Source organism: Syngnathus floridae, chromosome 5 (genome assembly GCF_059516105.1).
Source record: "Syngnathus floridae isolate MCC-2025c chromosome 5, RoL_Sflo_1.0, whole genome shotgun sequence".
Classification (NCBI taxonomy): domain Eukaryota; kingdom Metazoa; phylum Chordata; class Actinopteri; order Syngnathiformes; family Syngnathidae; genus Syngnathus; species Syngnathus floridae.
The window spans coordinates 18,102,268-18,117,588 of record NC_142417.1 but is presented as its reverse complement, the minus strand read 5'-3'; the positions used below and the strand labels follow the sequence as shown (position 1 = coordinate 18,117,588).

Here is a 15,321-nt window from a genome sequence, read left to right as displayed (position 1 = left end):
GAATGTTCCAGACGACCATAAAGTATGGTCCGTCGGAGACAAAGTTGTTCTTGCACTCTTTCCTCAGATTGGGGTTGTCTCTTCATCGAGACACTGAACTATCGTTTTCAATCCTTTGTGAGTCTCTCACTGCAAGTCGACGATGGACAAAATAGAGAGATTCAGGCTATTAGGCTGATGGTCTTGCAAAACAGGATGGTTCTGGACTTGTTGACGGCAGCACAAAGTGGTGTGTGCCACATCATTGGGACTTCCTGTTGCACATACATACCAGGAGAAAATGACACCCACATCAACGACGCCATGAATTCACTGAAGAACTTACAGCAGGCCATGTCTAATGACAAGGTTGAAATTGCTGTCTCCTGTGCTTGTTGTGCTGGTGGTGTTGTGCTTGTTTACGACCTGTGTTATCCCATGTTTGAAGTCTGCTGTGACGAGGTTTGTGTCTTCTACCGTAGCCCAAGTACATATACAACTTCTTAGGGATGACGGATGTGATAACATTAATGAAACATGGATTGCGTAGATGCTGTTCTGCTGGGCATGTTTTACAGAAACTTGATGATTTGACCATCAAAAATGCTTCGCAAGTGATGGATACAATGATGTACTGCTTCTGTGTTTTTGTTTTTATTTTTTTGTTGATAGCGTTCTGGTCGCCTAAGGCAGAGGGACCGTGTGAGACTTTTCCTGCTAAAAATGTCTGGCCGGCCGGTTTTTCACTTACACAATAAGTTTGTTCTGGGGTATTGAGGGAATACCTCATTTTCACTGGATAATTATTGCTATCATCGTTTGTTGTTTTTATTATTGTTTTTACTATTCTTCTTACTTCGTTTTATTTTCTTGCTTGTCCTTGTTGTTTGGGGTGGCATACTCATATGATAAAACAGGAGGGAGATGTCAGGGTTTTCCAGATTATCCTTATCGTATGATTATGTTGGAATGCAACCTGTAATAAATAACCTAGTTAGATTAGTTTTATGTTTATAGTGGAATGTAACCAGTAATAAATAACCTAGCTTGTCCCGTCCTACACAACGTCGTAAAATACCCCCTGATATGCTTTAACTAGAGGTCAAGGGCTTCAACCCTATCCAGTCCACTCTTACCCCCACTCTGTTTTTCTTAATAAATATGCTCTTGCGGGAGGGAGAGTCAGACTTCAATCAATCATCGCTGTATGCACAGCAACGAATGGACTCTCCACCTTCAGGTGCCTAAAAGGACTTGCTTGTCTCCCGTGTGGTTCTTGCAAAATAAGTTTTAGTGAACACAACTCCGGTCCTCAAGGGCTCCTATCCAGCCTATTTTAAGTGCAGCCCTACTACAACCCACCTGTTTCAACTGATCAGCTCATTACCATGCTCTATAAAAGCCTGATAATCCTGATTATTTTAATCGTGTGTGTTGCAGTGTGGATGCATCTAAAGCAAGCCGGATCGGGGCCCTCGAGGACCGGACTTGGTGACCCATAATGTAGACAAATATCAGCTGTTCGAACGGAGCCCACCTGCTTGTGTTGCTCGACACACGAGTACGGGAGGGGACCCTTCGCCGTGAGCAGGTCACATGGCCACGGAGGGAAACACTTCGAGTGTCTGTGCAGTGCGCAGGGAGGAGGAGCCGTGTTGCGACACATTCCTCAAAATATAAACTCTTCACTTTAAAATCTGAAGATTAGCGGGAGAAATGACACATTGGGGGCAGGCGGAAGATATTTTGGAAAATCGGGAGGATGCGCTTAAAGTATGTACAGTCAGTCAAACACGGATCCCGTTGTAAACACGATCAGACAAGCAATCAGGGAATATTTGTGAGTTTTTTTAAGCAAATGTGTCTTGACAACAATTGGGATACCTTGGGGTCTTGCTCACGAGTGAGGGCTGGATAGAGTGGAGCTCAACAGCCAAACTGGAGCAGTGTCTGCTGTGATCTGGACTCTATCGATCTGTCGTGGTGAAGAAGTTGAGTTAAAAGGTGAAGTCCTCAATTTACAGGTCAATCTATGTTTCCTACCCTCACCTATAGGCACAAGCCGTCGGCCGTGACCGAAAACATGATCCGACAAAGCGGCTGAAACTAGTTTCCTCCGCAAGGTGTCCGGGATCTCGCTTGAGATAGGGTGAGCTCGGTCATCTGGGAGGGACTCAGAGTGCTCCTGTATGTTTAGAGGAGTCAGATGAGGTGGCTCAAACATCTGATTAGGGTGCCACCTAGACGCCTCCTTGGTGTGGTGTTCCGAGCAAGTCCCATTGGAGGAAGGCCCCATGAAAGACTCAGGACACACTTGAGAGACTATGTCGCTCGGCTAGCCGAGGAATCCTTAGGATCCCTCCAGAAGAGTTGAATAGGGGAAATCTGGGGTTCCCTGCTGAAGCTACTGCCCCTGCGACCGAACTACGAATAATTAGTAGATCATGGATGGCTGGAAGAATACACTATAAATTAGGGCATGGACCCGCTCCTATAATCCCCGGTCACTTGTGACAACTTTTATTTTTCATATGTTTATCCACCCTACGGCAAAACTTTCTGTTACCAAAGAACACATAAAGGGAACATGTTTATAAGTTGATTTCTCCTGATGACCCCAAATTTGTAATGGGTGATTTCAATCATTGCTCTTTTGATAAATGTCAGACAAATTTCCACCAATATGTAACTTGTACTACTAGACAAGGTAAATTATTTGATACGTTTTATGGATCTATTACAGGCGCTTTTAAATATGTCCCCCTTCCTTCCACTGGTTCGGCTGACCATCACACTATCTTCTCTGGCACCCACCTATTTTCCGATTTAAAACGTCTTGTTATCAAAAACATCAAGCAGTGGCTGTGACAATTGATGAGCTCCAGGGATTGGGTTTTGAATCCACTGACTGTTTAACATCCTCAGTTGACCTTAATGACCACATGGAGACTGCCACCTTCCATCACATTCTGCATTATTCCCAGAAAGACTGACATCTGTGGATGAACCCTGAGACACTGCTGAGCAGCTGGAAGAGTAGCTCAACAAAGGTCGTAAATGTCTTGATACCGGTCGTTTTAACATCCCTAGTGATGAAGACCCTGGAGCGGATTCTCAAGAGCTTTATAAATTAAAATCATCATGTTGACCCTCGCGGCTCGGTGGGGCACTGGGTAGCACGTCTGCCTCACAGTTAGGAGGGTGCGGGTTCGATTCCACCTCCGGCCCTCCCTGTGTGGAATTTCTCACCGGACCTACGTGGGATTTCTCCGGGCACTCCAGTTTCCTCCCACATCCCAAAAACATGCCTAATAGGCCGCTTGACGACTCCAAATTGTCCTTAGGTGTGAGTGCAAGTGCGAATGGTTGTTTGTTTCTGTGTGCCCTGCAACTGGTTCAGGGTGTCCCCCGCCTACTGCCCGATGACGGCTGAGACAGGCTCCAGGACACCCGCGACCCCCGTGGAGACTAAGCGGTACAGAAAATGGATGGATGGATGTTGACCCTCTGCAATTCGCTTACAGGTGTGGTAGGGGTGTGGACGATCTTCATTATAGACACCGTACCCAAACATTGTCAAGCATGGTTTTACGTCAGCCTAGTCATCAGCTGCGGCCCAATTATTCCAAAGATCTAGTATATAACTATATTGTAGCTTAACCAAAGTACCAGGCAAGACATGGGTTTGGTAACTGGCTCTTTGTTTCACAAATCAAGAGTTCATCTTTCCGCCGTCCCCCCGCTGCCTTCACGGCCTTGCTAGACAATTGGAAATTGCTGAAGGCAAACAACATACACATTGCTACTCTAAATAAACTATATGTCAAATAACTATGACATAAATAACAAGTTTATCGAATCATCTGTGTCACTCCAAATCATTAAATCTCCCGACTTCGGAAGTCAGTGAATGGAACTCATTGTCAGTGAGGCTCCAATTATTCCACAGCCATAGTCCGCCCTCATGCGGTTTAAAAATGAAAGTAACATGTGAAGTGATCAACTATACTAGTAAGTAATGTGTTAATGATCAAGTAAAAGTTTGTGAAAAAATTCACATATAAGTCACTCCTGAGTATAGGTCGCCCCCCCCACCCAGACTATGAAAAAAAACACGACTTATAGTCAAAAAAATACGACATGTATGTTAAAAATAAGAGGGTGACACTACTTCACGGATTTTCACCGAACGTCGGTGGTCTTGGAACCAATTATCCGCGATAAATGAGGGATTGCTGTACTCAACATCTCCCTCACGATAAACGAGAGAAGACCGTCACTTTGAGCATTAAATATCTTTTCTTTGTACTGAATTCCACGGAATAAAGTTTATGAAGAATTTTTAATTGTCTCGATTTATATTTTACACAATTCCCCAACTTCATTGAAACTGCAGTTTGTACGTCTGTCATCCATCCATCCATCCATCCATCCATCCATCCATCCATCCATCCATCCATCCATCCATCCATCCATCCATCCATCCATCCATCTTCTTCCGCTTATCCAGGGTCGGGTCGCGGGGGCAGCAGCTTCAGGAGGGATTCCAAGACTTCCCTCTCCCCAGCCACTTCATCCAGCTCATCCCGGGGGATCCCAAGGCGTTCCCAGGCCAGCTGAGAGACATAGTCTCTCCAGCGCGTCCTGGGTCGTCTCCGGGGACATGCCCGGAACACCTCCCCAGGGAGGCATCCAGGAGGCATCCTGATGAGATGCCCGAGCCACCTCATCTGGCTCCTCTCAACGTGGAGAAGGAGCAACTCTACTCCGAGTCTCTCCCAGATGACCGAGCTTCTCACCCTATCTCTAAGGGAGAGTCTGGACATCCTGCCGAGAAAACTCATTTCGGCCGCTTGTATCCGGGATCTCGTTCTTTCGGTCACGACCCATAGCTCGTGACCATAGGTGAGGGTAGGAGCGTAAATCGATTGGTATATCAAGAGCTTTGCCTTTTGGCTCAGCTCTCTCTTTACCCCGGCGGACCGGTACAGAGTCCGCATTACTGCCGACGCTTCACCGATCCGCCTGCCGATCTCGCGCTCCATCCTCCCCTCACTCGTGAACAAGGCCCCAAGATACTTAAACTCCTCCACTTGGGGCAGGTTCTCATCCCCGATCCGGAGAGGGCATTCCACCCTTTTCCGATCGGGGACCATGGACTCGGATTTGGAGGTGCTGACCCTCATCTCGACCGCTTCACACTCGGCTGCGAACCGCTCCAGTGAGAGTTGGAGATCACGGCCTGAAGAAGCCAACAGCACCACGTCGTCTGCAAAAAGCAGAGACGCAATGCTGAGGTCCCCAAACCAGACCCCCTCTACGCCTCGGCTCCGCCTAGAAATTCTGTCCATAAAAATTATGAAGAGAATAGGTGACAAAGGGCAGCCTTTGCGGAGTCCAACCCTCACTGGGAACAAATCCGACTTACTGCCGGAAATGCGGACCAAACTCTGGCATCGATGATACAGGGACCGAACCGCCCTAATCAGTTGGCTCTGCACCCCGTACTCCCGAAGCACCCTCAACAGAACCTCCCGAGGGACACGGTCGAAAGCCATCTCCAAGTCCACAAAACACATGTGGACTGGTTGGGCGAACTCTCGAGGATCCTGCTGTGTGTGTAGAGCTGGTCCACTGTTCCACGGCCAGGACGAAAGCCACACTGCTCCTCCTGAATCCGTGGTTCGACCTCCCGACGGACCCTCCTCTCCAGCACCCCTGAATAGACCTTACCAGGGAGGCTGAGGAGTGCGATTCCCCTGTAATTGGAACACATCCTCTGGTCCCCCGTCTTAAAGAGGGGAACCGCCACCCTAGTTTGCCAATCCAGGGGTACTGTCCCAGATGTCCACGCACTGTTGTAGAGGTGTGTCAGCCATGACAGCCTCACAACATCTAGAGCCCTTAAGAACTCCGGGCGGATCTCATCCACCCCCGGGGCCTTGCCACCGAGAAGTTTTTTTAACTACCTCAGTGACTTCGACCCCAGAGATTGGAGAATCCGCCTCAGAGTCCCCAGGCCCTGCTTCCACAATGGAAGGTGTGTAGGTGGAATTGAGGAGGTCTTAGAAGTATTCTCCCCACCGACTCACGACGTCCCGAGTCAAGGTCAGCAACACGCCATCCCCACTGTAAAGAGAGTTGACGTTGCACTGTTTCCCCCTCCTGAGACGCCGGATGGTGGACCAGAATTTCCTCGAAGCCGTCCGGAAGTCATTCTCCATGGCCTCGCCAAACTCCTCCCACGCCTGGGTTTTTGCCTCAGCAACCGCCGAAGCTACGTTCCGCTTGGCCATCCGGTACCTGTCAGCTGCCTCCGGAGTCCTGCAGGCCAAAACGGCCCGATAGGACTCCTTCTTCAGCTTGACGGCATCCCTTACCGCCGGTGTCCACCAGCGGGTTCGGGGATTGCCGCCATGACAGGCACCAACGACCTTACGGCCACAGCTCCGGTCGGCCGCCTCAACAATGGAGGCGCGGAACATGGTCCACTCGGACTCAATGTGGGAAAAGCTCTGCCGGAGGTGGGAGTTGAAGCTCTTCCTGACAGGGGATTCTGCCAGACGTTCCCAGCAGACCCTCACAGAGCGTTTGGGTCTGCCAGGTCGGACCGGCATCTTCCCCCACCATCGGAGCCAACCCACCACCAGGTGGTGATCAGTTGACAGCTCTGCCCCTCTCTTTGCCCGAGTGTTCAAAACATGCGGCCACAAATCCGATGACACAATTACAAAGTCGATCATCAAACTGCGGCCTCGGGTGTCCTGGTGCCAAGTGCACACATGGACATCCTTATGTTTGAACATGCTGTTCATTATAGAAAATCCGTGTCGAGCACAGAAGTCCAATAATAGAACACCGCTCGGGTTCAGATCAGGGAGGCCGTTCCTCCCAATCACGCCCTTCCAGGTCTCACTGTCATTGCCCACGTGAGCATTGAAGTCACCCAGTAGAACAATGGAGTCCCCAGAAGGAGCGTTCTCCAGCACTTCCTCCAGGGACCCCAAGAAGGGTGGGCACTCTGAGCTGCCGTTTGGTGCATAGACACAAACAACAGTAAGGACCCGTCCCCCCCACCCGAAGGCGGAGGGAGGCTACCCTCTCGTTCACCGGGGTGAACCCCAATGTGCATGCGCCCAGCCGGGGGGCAATAAGTATACCCACGCCTCTCACCGTGGGCAACTCCAGAGTAGAAGAGAGTCCAGCCCCTCTCGAGAGGGCTTGTACCGGGACCCAAACTGTGCGTGGACGCAAGTCCGACTAGGTCTAGTTGGAACTTTTCTGCCTCGCACACCAGCTCGGGCTCCTTTCCAGCCAGAGAGGTGACATTCCATTTCCCAAGAGCCAGCTTCTGCAGCCGGGGATCAGACCGCCAAGGTCCCTGCCTTTGGCCACCGCCCAGCTTACACTGCACCCGACCCCTTTGGCCCCTCCCACAGGTGGTGAGCCCATTGGAAGGGGGGCCCACGTTTCCTATTCAGGCTGTGCCCGGCCGGGCCCCATGGGTGAAGGCCCGGCCACCAGATGCTCACCTTCGAGCCCCACCTCCAGGCCTGGCTCCAGAGGGGGGCACCGGTGACCCGCGTCCGGGCGAGGGAAAACGCAATCCATTTGTCTTATTCATCATAAGGGGCTTGTGAGCCGTGCTTTGTCTGGCCCCTCACCTAGGACCCGTTTGCCATGGGTGACCCTACCAGGGGCATGTAGCCCCAGACAACATGGGTCCTAGGATCATAGGGGCACACAAACCCCTCCACCACGTCTGTCATTTTGCCTGTTATTGATTGAGATTACCGTTCTATTCATTGAAATTGTCAGAGGATATTTTCTGTGTCTATATTTTGGCCACTTTAACTTTTCAGCTTCTGTCTGTAAAAAGTGCTATAGAAATAAATTATGCGTGCTTGCCCAAAATTCTAAATTAATACTTACCCTACTGGCCGGTTCAAGAAATCTCTTCATAGTCCAGCTGAGAGCAAGTGATCCATCTCTCTTACAAGAAAAACCTGCCAATTTCAATAGCAGCTCAGAAAACTTGGCATGCTCCAGGAGAATTTATGTCAACAATTTTTTTTTGAGAGCATTAAAAGGTTAAGGTATCAGACCTTGGGAATGAGATGAATGTTGACTCGTGTTTATTTTGCCCTTGAGTGTGGATTGAGCTATGAAATGATCCATTTCCTGTTCTGATACCTGAGAAAACACATTGAATGAGACATTTTATCAGACTTGATAAAATGCTCTATGATCTTTCTCACTTTCATTATCAGCCCCATTCAGCTGGACAAAAACATGTGACGATTCAGGACATTTATTGGCCACGTGGGGTGATTGAAAGTCATGCACTTCTTCTTGTGTAAGGTCAATTGATGGGTTACAACCCAAAAAATGCTTTGCTGAATTGTTCTGGTGGTGTCTGGTCGTTCCATAAGTGTGATTCTGTGCTATGTTTAAGTTCACCGTGTTTGTTTAGTTCTGCTCACCTATTTATGAGATGAGATGCGCACCAGATGCAGGAGTCTTATACGAGTTTTTAAAAACCTGAAAATATTCACGTTTTGTGTACCGTAATTTCCGGACTATAAGTCGCGTTTTTTTTCATAGTTTGGGTGGGGGGGCGACTTATACTCAGGAGCGACTTATATATGTTTTTTTTCACAAATTTTTACTTGATCATTAAGACATCACTTACAAGTATAGTTGACCACTTCCCATGTTATTTTTAGTATAGTTGATCACTTCACATGCTTTTATAGCTTTATCTTGAACATATTCAAAACATAAAAAATAGAGAAAACATCAAATAAAGCAATTAACACTTTAAAGCACCATATCCAAGTCCACTGTCTGCTGTATGTACACTTGCTCCATTTTTGCTCCTCTTATATTTATTATTATTATTTATTATTATTTGTTTATTTATCATTTATTCAACACTCATTGTTAGTGCCTTCTTGTTTTTTTTGTGTTGCTTGTATGCATATGTGTACTATCTCACCGAGGGATAGTGGAAACGTAATTTCAATCTCTTTGTGTGTCTTAGTATATAAAAAAAAAAAAAAAATCGACGATAAAGCAGACTTTGACTTTGATAAAACAACCCAAAAAAATTATATTTTCAGACGAAACTGGATGAGGGCGCTCTAAATTTTACCGTTGGCCGTGACTCATCAACTGGGTGGGTTTAAGAAAAATGGCACCAAAAAGAAACTCATATTTTGCAGGTTACAAACTTCAAGTTGTAAAATATGCAGCTGAAAACAGTAATCGAGCAGCAGAAAGAAAGTTTGGAGAACCGTGATGTAACAATGGATTACTATTTCAAGTGACGTCAGTAGCGCGGCGCGCAGGTTGTTTACATACAAAGTGCCCACACAAGGACTACCGGCATCATTAGCGGTGATCATTTCTAAGTGACACGGAGGACAAAGAGTTTGAAGGAATTAAGGATTTGGAGTGACATAGAAGGTTTGAAAAACTATTATGGCTTTTACGCACGCCCGGTCTCCGCTTAGTCGGGGGCCGGCGCTCGGCCGAGTGGCTGTCCGCGAACGGTGCGCCGGGCTCGGACATGGCCATTACGCACGCCCGGTCTGTCTGGAAGTCCACGCCGCCACACGCTTGGAAGTTTGTATTGTTTAATAAAGAGCCGTTTACCAAACCCACTTCTATCCTTGTACTTTGTTAACGCTACAATATAGTTATATAGTAGATCTGTGGAATAAAGACGAGGCTGACGTCAGGGCGCACGCGCGGCGATGTTGACAAAGGACGAGGAATTTGATCGATGGATTTAATGGAATTAAAGTGCACGGATGGTTTGATAATATTATTGGCTTGTATTATAGTTATTTTAAATGTAGTTTATCTATCGTTATATGAGCCTGTGGAATATTTTGAAGTGCAAGCGCCCTCAGCCGTGCGCACCCATTGTTGACAAAGAACGATCGATGGATTTAATGAATTGGAGTGACACCGATGGTTTTATAAACGTGTTATTCATGTAATAGTTGTCCTTAATCACTCTATATGTTACGTCAGGCCCCTTCTCAGCTCTTTGTTTGTGTTTGTCACGTTAGCATACCTATCGTTTAGCCTGTTGTTGCTATTTAATGAATTGGAGTGACACCGATGGTTTTATAAACATGTTATTCATGTAATAGTTGTCCTTAATCACTCTATATGTTACGTCAGGCCCGTTCTCAGCTCTTTGTTTGAGTTTGTCACGTTAGCATACCTATCGTTTAGCCTGTTGTTGCTATTTAATGAATTGGAGTGACACCGATGGTTTTATAAACATGTTATTCATGTAATAGTTGTCCTTAATCACTCTATATGTTACGTCAGGCCCGTTCTCAGCTCTTTGTTTGAGTTTGTCACGTTAGCATACCTATCGTTTAGCCTGTTGTTGCTATTTAATGAATTGGAGTGACACTGATGGTTTTATAAACATGTTATTCATGTAATAGTTGTCCTTAATCACTCTATATGTTACGTCAGGCCCGTTCTCAGCTCTTTGTTTGTGTTTGTCACGTTAGCATACCTATCGTTTAGCCTGTTGTTGCTATCGTTTAGCCTGTTGTTGCTCGTTCATGACTGTTTTTGGTGTGGGATTTTGTCGAATAAATTGCCCCCAAAATGCGACTTATACTCCGGAGCGACTTATATATGTTTTTTTTTCACTTTTTGGGGCATTTTATGGCTGGTGCGACTTATACTCCGGAGCGATTTATAGTCCGGAAAATACGGTAATACAATGTGTAATGTTAAGGTTTTTAAAGTGTGCATGACTACATGTAGACGTAATGTGTATGATCATGAATCAGAACTTCTTCTAAATGACTGCACGTGCACAGGGCACACAATTTGCATAACCCAGGTCCATTTCCCCCCAAAAATGGCCTCTGTTTGATGGATTTTTCGCCAATGCGTGGAGGTTGAAAATAAATGAAAGAAAAACAGCTGCAAGAGACGTTCGTAAATTTTTCAGTCTTTAACCTATTTTTAAACGACTTGTATCAAAAGATTTGCATCATCGGAAAGCTTGCTGAAACATAACTTGACAACATATTATAACGATGACATCATTTGTAATTTAACTCCAAACTTAAATCAGAAATTTAAAACACATACGAAAAAAAAATATGACGCAATCAATAAACAAACAAAGAAAAGTACAAACCGAATTCGGTTGAAGTTGGGAAATTGTGTAAAATGTAAAGAAAAATAAAATACAACGATTTAAAATCCTTCTCAACCCATATTCAATTGAATACACTACAAAGACAACATATTTAATGTTCAAACTGATAAATTTAATTGTTTTTTGCCAAATAATAATTAACTATTAATTGAAATTAATAGAATTTCATGGCTGCAACACGTCCAGCAGAAGTTGGGAAAGGCGACAAGAAATACTGAGAAAGCTGAGAAAAGCTCATCAAACACCTATTTGGAACATCCCATATGTGACCAGGCTAATTGGGAACAGGTGGGTACCATGATTCGGTATAAAAGGAGTCTCCCCAAACATGCTCAGTCATTCACAAGCAAGGATGGGGCAAGGTTCACCACTTAGTCCACAACTGCGTGAGAAAATAGTTGAACAGTTTAAGAACAACATTTTTCAAAGCAAAATTGCAAGGAATTTAGGGATTTCAACATCTACGGTCCATAATATCATCAAAAGGTTCAGAGAATCTGGTGAAATAACTGCACGTAAGCGCCATGGCCGGAAACCAAGACTGAATGACCGTGACCTTCGATCCCTCAGATGGCACTGCCTTAAAAAACGACATGACTGTGTAAAGGATATCACCAAATGGGCTCAGGAAAACTTCAGAAAACCACGGTCAGTAAATACAGTTTGTCACTACATCAGTAAGTGCGGGTTAAAACTCTACCATAAAAGGCAAAAGCCATTTATGAACAACATCCAAAAACACCACTGGGTTCTCTGGGCCTGAGCTCATGTAAAATGGACTGATGCACAATGGAAAAGTGTTTTGTGGTCTGATGAGTCCACTTTTCAAATTGTTTTTGGAAACACTGGACGTCGTGTCCTCCGGACCAAAGAGGAAGCGGACCATCCGGACTGTTATCAACGCAAAGTTCAAAAGCCAGCATCTGTGATGGTATGGGGGTGCATTAGTTCCCATGGCATAGGTGACTTACATTTCTGTGAAGGTAACATAAATGCTGAAAAGTACATACAGATTTTGGAGCAACATATGCTGCCATCCAAGCGACGTCTTTTTCATGGACGCAGCTTATTTCAGCAAGACAATGCCAAGCCACATTCTGCACGTGTTATAACAGCGTGGCTTTGAAGTAAAAGAGTATAGGTTCTCCCCTGGCCCGCTTGCAGTCCAGACCTTTCTCCCATTGAAAATGTGTGGCGCATTATGAAGCGTAAAATACGACAGGGAAGACTCCGGATTGTTGAACAATGGAAGTGGTTCATCAAGCAAGAATGGGAAAGAATTCCACATGAAAAGCTAAGAGAATTAGTCTCCTCTCTTCCAAAACGTTTATTGAGTGTTATTAAAAGGAAAGGTGATGTAACAAAGTGGTAATGCCCTTTCCCAACTTCTACTGCACGTTTTGCAGCCATGAAATACTAAGTTAATAATTATTTGAAAAATAAAATAAAGTTTCTGAGTTTGAGCATTAAATATGTTGTCTTTGTAGTGTATTCAATTGAATATAGGTTGAAAAGGATTTTCAAATCATTGTATTTTGTTTTCCTTTACATTTTACACAATTTCCCAACTTCAACCGAATCCGGTTTGTAATAAATAAGTTCAAACGTTTGGGGTCACTTAGAAATGTCCTTATTTTTAAAATAAAATCACTAGTTTTTTCAATGAGGATAACAAGCTAATGAGGAATACACTCTATACATTGCTAATGTGGTAAATTACTATTCTAGCTGCAAATGTCTATTTTTTACAGTTGCAGTTCAAATTATTCCTCAGGCCTATTTAGCTATAGCATAATAAAAATTTTATCTAACCATCCGTGTCACTCCAAATCATTAAATCCATCAAAATCTTCGTCCTCTGTGTCACAAAAAAAGAAAAAAAAAAAAAAAAAAACAACACTGCTGCTGACTCCGGAAATACATGTGGCGAGTCGTGGGTTTGGTAACCGGCTCTTTATTTCTCTCAGCGAGCCGTGGGATGAATTTCCCCAGCTGGTTCACCATGCCGAGAAAGCTTCTCAGCCCGCTCACATTTGTCGGCTCTTTCATTACCCGGACCGCTTCCGTCTTGGTTGGGTCAGGACTGATGCCGCTGGTGGAGATCACGTGACCCAAGAAAGTCACTTCAGTCTTGGAAAAATCGCAATTCTCAACATTCAGTGTGATGCCAGCCTTTTCTATCCTCCCCAGCACGTCGTGTAGACGAGCGTCGTGCTCCTCTTGTGTACGTCCCTACACCAGCACGTCGTCGATGTGGCAAACAACGCCCTCAAGTCCTTCTGTGACCTCAGTCACCATCCTGTTTTGGAAGTACTCAGGGGCAGAGCTAATACCGAAGGGCAAACGATTGAAATGGAAATGGCCGAAGGGTGTGATGAACGTCGTATACTTGGATGAGTCCTCAGTCAGTGGAATTTGCCAGAAGCCCATGTTAGCGTCCAACTTGCTGAATACGGTAGCTCCGGCCAGCATCCCTAGTGTCTCTGTAACTGATGGCAGGGTGTATTTTTCCCGACACACCGATTCATTGAGCTTGGTTAAGTCCACACATATGCACACAGCACCTGACGGTTTGAGCACCACCACAATGACCGCACACCACTCCGTTGGTTCATCCACTTTGCTGATCACCCCAACGTGCTCCATACGGGACAGTTCCTACTTCACTTTGTCCATCGGTGGCAGCGGGATCCCCCTTGGTGTTTTGAGTGAGAATGATTGGGCACCTGGTTTCAGCCTGATTTTGTATGGCTGTCACATCTCCCCAAGACCTCTGCATGTCTTTGGGTAGTTTTCCTTCACCGCCTCAATCGTGATGGTGTCTGGATGTGCCACCAGCTGCAGCCTGTTGATTGCAGGCCTCCCAAGCAATGCAGTGTGCAGGTGTCGGATGACATACACAACCTCTCTCACCTCTTTCTCTCCTCTCCTCAGCAACAGTTTGGCCACGCCCACAACGTCAAGTGGACGGCCCCCTGGTCATTTCAGGGGTTTGTTGTCTCTTGGCGAGTGGGTGGGTCTTTGTCTCTGTAGATCTCCTTGAACAAAGTGTGAGGTATGACTGGGATGTCAGCACCCGTGTCAATCTTGAACTGCACTTGTCTGTCATTGATGTCTATGTCAACCATCCATGGATCACCTTCCTCTGCTGACACGCTACCAAGGAAGCGTTCATGGTCCTCCTCTTGTACCTCATGGACAGCCTTAGCAGACTTGCACACGTGGCGGTAATGTCCCTTCTTGCCACATGAATGGCATGTCACATCATTTACGGGGCACTCTCGCGGCATGTGGGACTGTGAGCTTCCACATTTGTAACACTGGAGGCCTCTTCCCTTCTCCTGTTGCATGCTCTGTGCCCTAGCCTGGCTGTTTTCATATTTTTTTTATGTTTTATTTGACCTATTGCCGTTCTTATGCACTCGGTCTACAGACAAAGCGTCACTTGTTTCTTTAGCCCCTCGAAGAGCACTGTTGCCGTTTCACCTCTTCACTCTGTCTTGCCATGATTGTAGCGCTCTCTAGCGTCAGCTTAGGATCCAGCTGCATTCGTTGACAACTTGGCATCCAACAGCCCTACAACAAGCCTATCTCTAATTAACTCGTCATGTAGCTGCCCGTAATTGTAATGTTCAGCCAGCACATAAAGAGAAGTTAGAAAAGAGTCCACCGTTTCATCCTCCCCCTGCTTGCGCAAGTTGAATTTTGCCCGCTCGTAGATCACATTCCTTTTCACAACAAAGAAGCTCTCCAGCCCATCCTGCACTGCCGTAAATTTAAGCCTTTCATCCTCCGTCAGAGCCAGTCAACGCAAAATATCATCGGCTTCATCGCCCATGCAATACACTAGCATGTTTAACTGATTTTCCTCCGGACTAGCATGTAGGCTACTTGCCACTCGAAATCTCTCGAACCTCGTTATCCATTTGGGCCACTCCTGTGGTTTGGAAAAATCGAAGGGTTCAGACGGCTGGATAATGAAGGTAGCACTCGGTCCCGCCATTGGACAAGGTGCTCTTTGTCGTTCCTGCGTCCACCTCCAGAAGGAAAGAAACTTCGGTCTTCTAAACCTTCTTTGCTGTCACTACCAGACATTCCACACAACCACGCCACATCTACAGGACTTCTGACACCATGTC

At 46.0% G+C, this 15,321-nt stretch overlaps 1 protein-coding gene across 1 annotated transcript in view; it reads right to left on the bottom strand.

The window, feature by feature from the left end:
- pdzd2 (PDZ domain containing 2) overlaps positions 1 to 15,321 on the bottom strand; it is a 293,772-nt gene that overhangs the window by 103,983 nt on the left and 174,468 nt on the right. Inside the window, exons 15-16 of the mRNA XM_088374954.1 lie at positions 8,085 to 8,172; positions 7,912 to 7,985 (exon numbers count right to left, since the gene is read on the bottom strand). Coding sequence (XP_088231080.1) covers positions 7,912 to 7,985; positions 8,085 to 8,172 — 162 coding nt within the window. The remainder of the gene's footprint in view (positions 1 to 7,911; positions 7,986 to 8,084; positions 8,173 to 15,321) is intronic.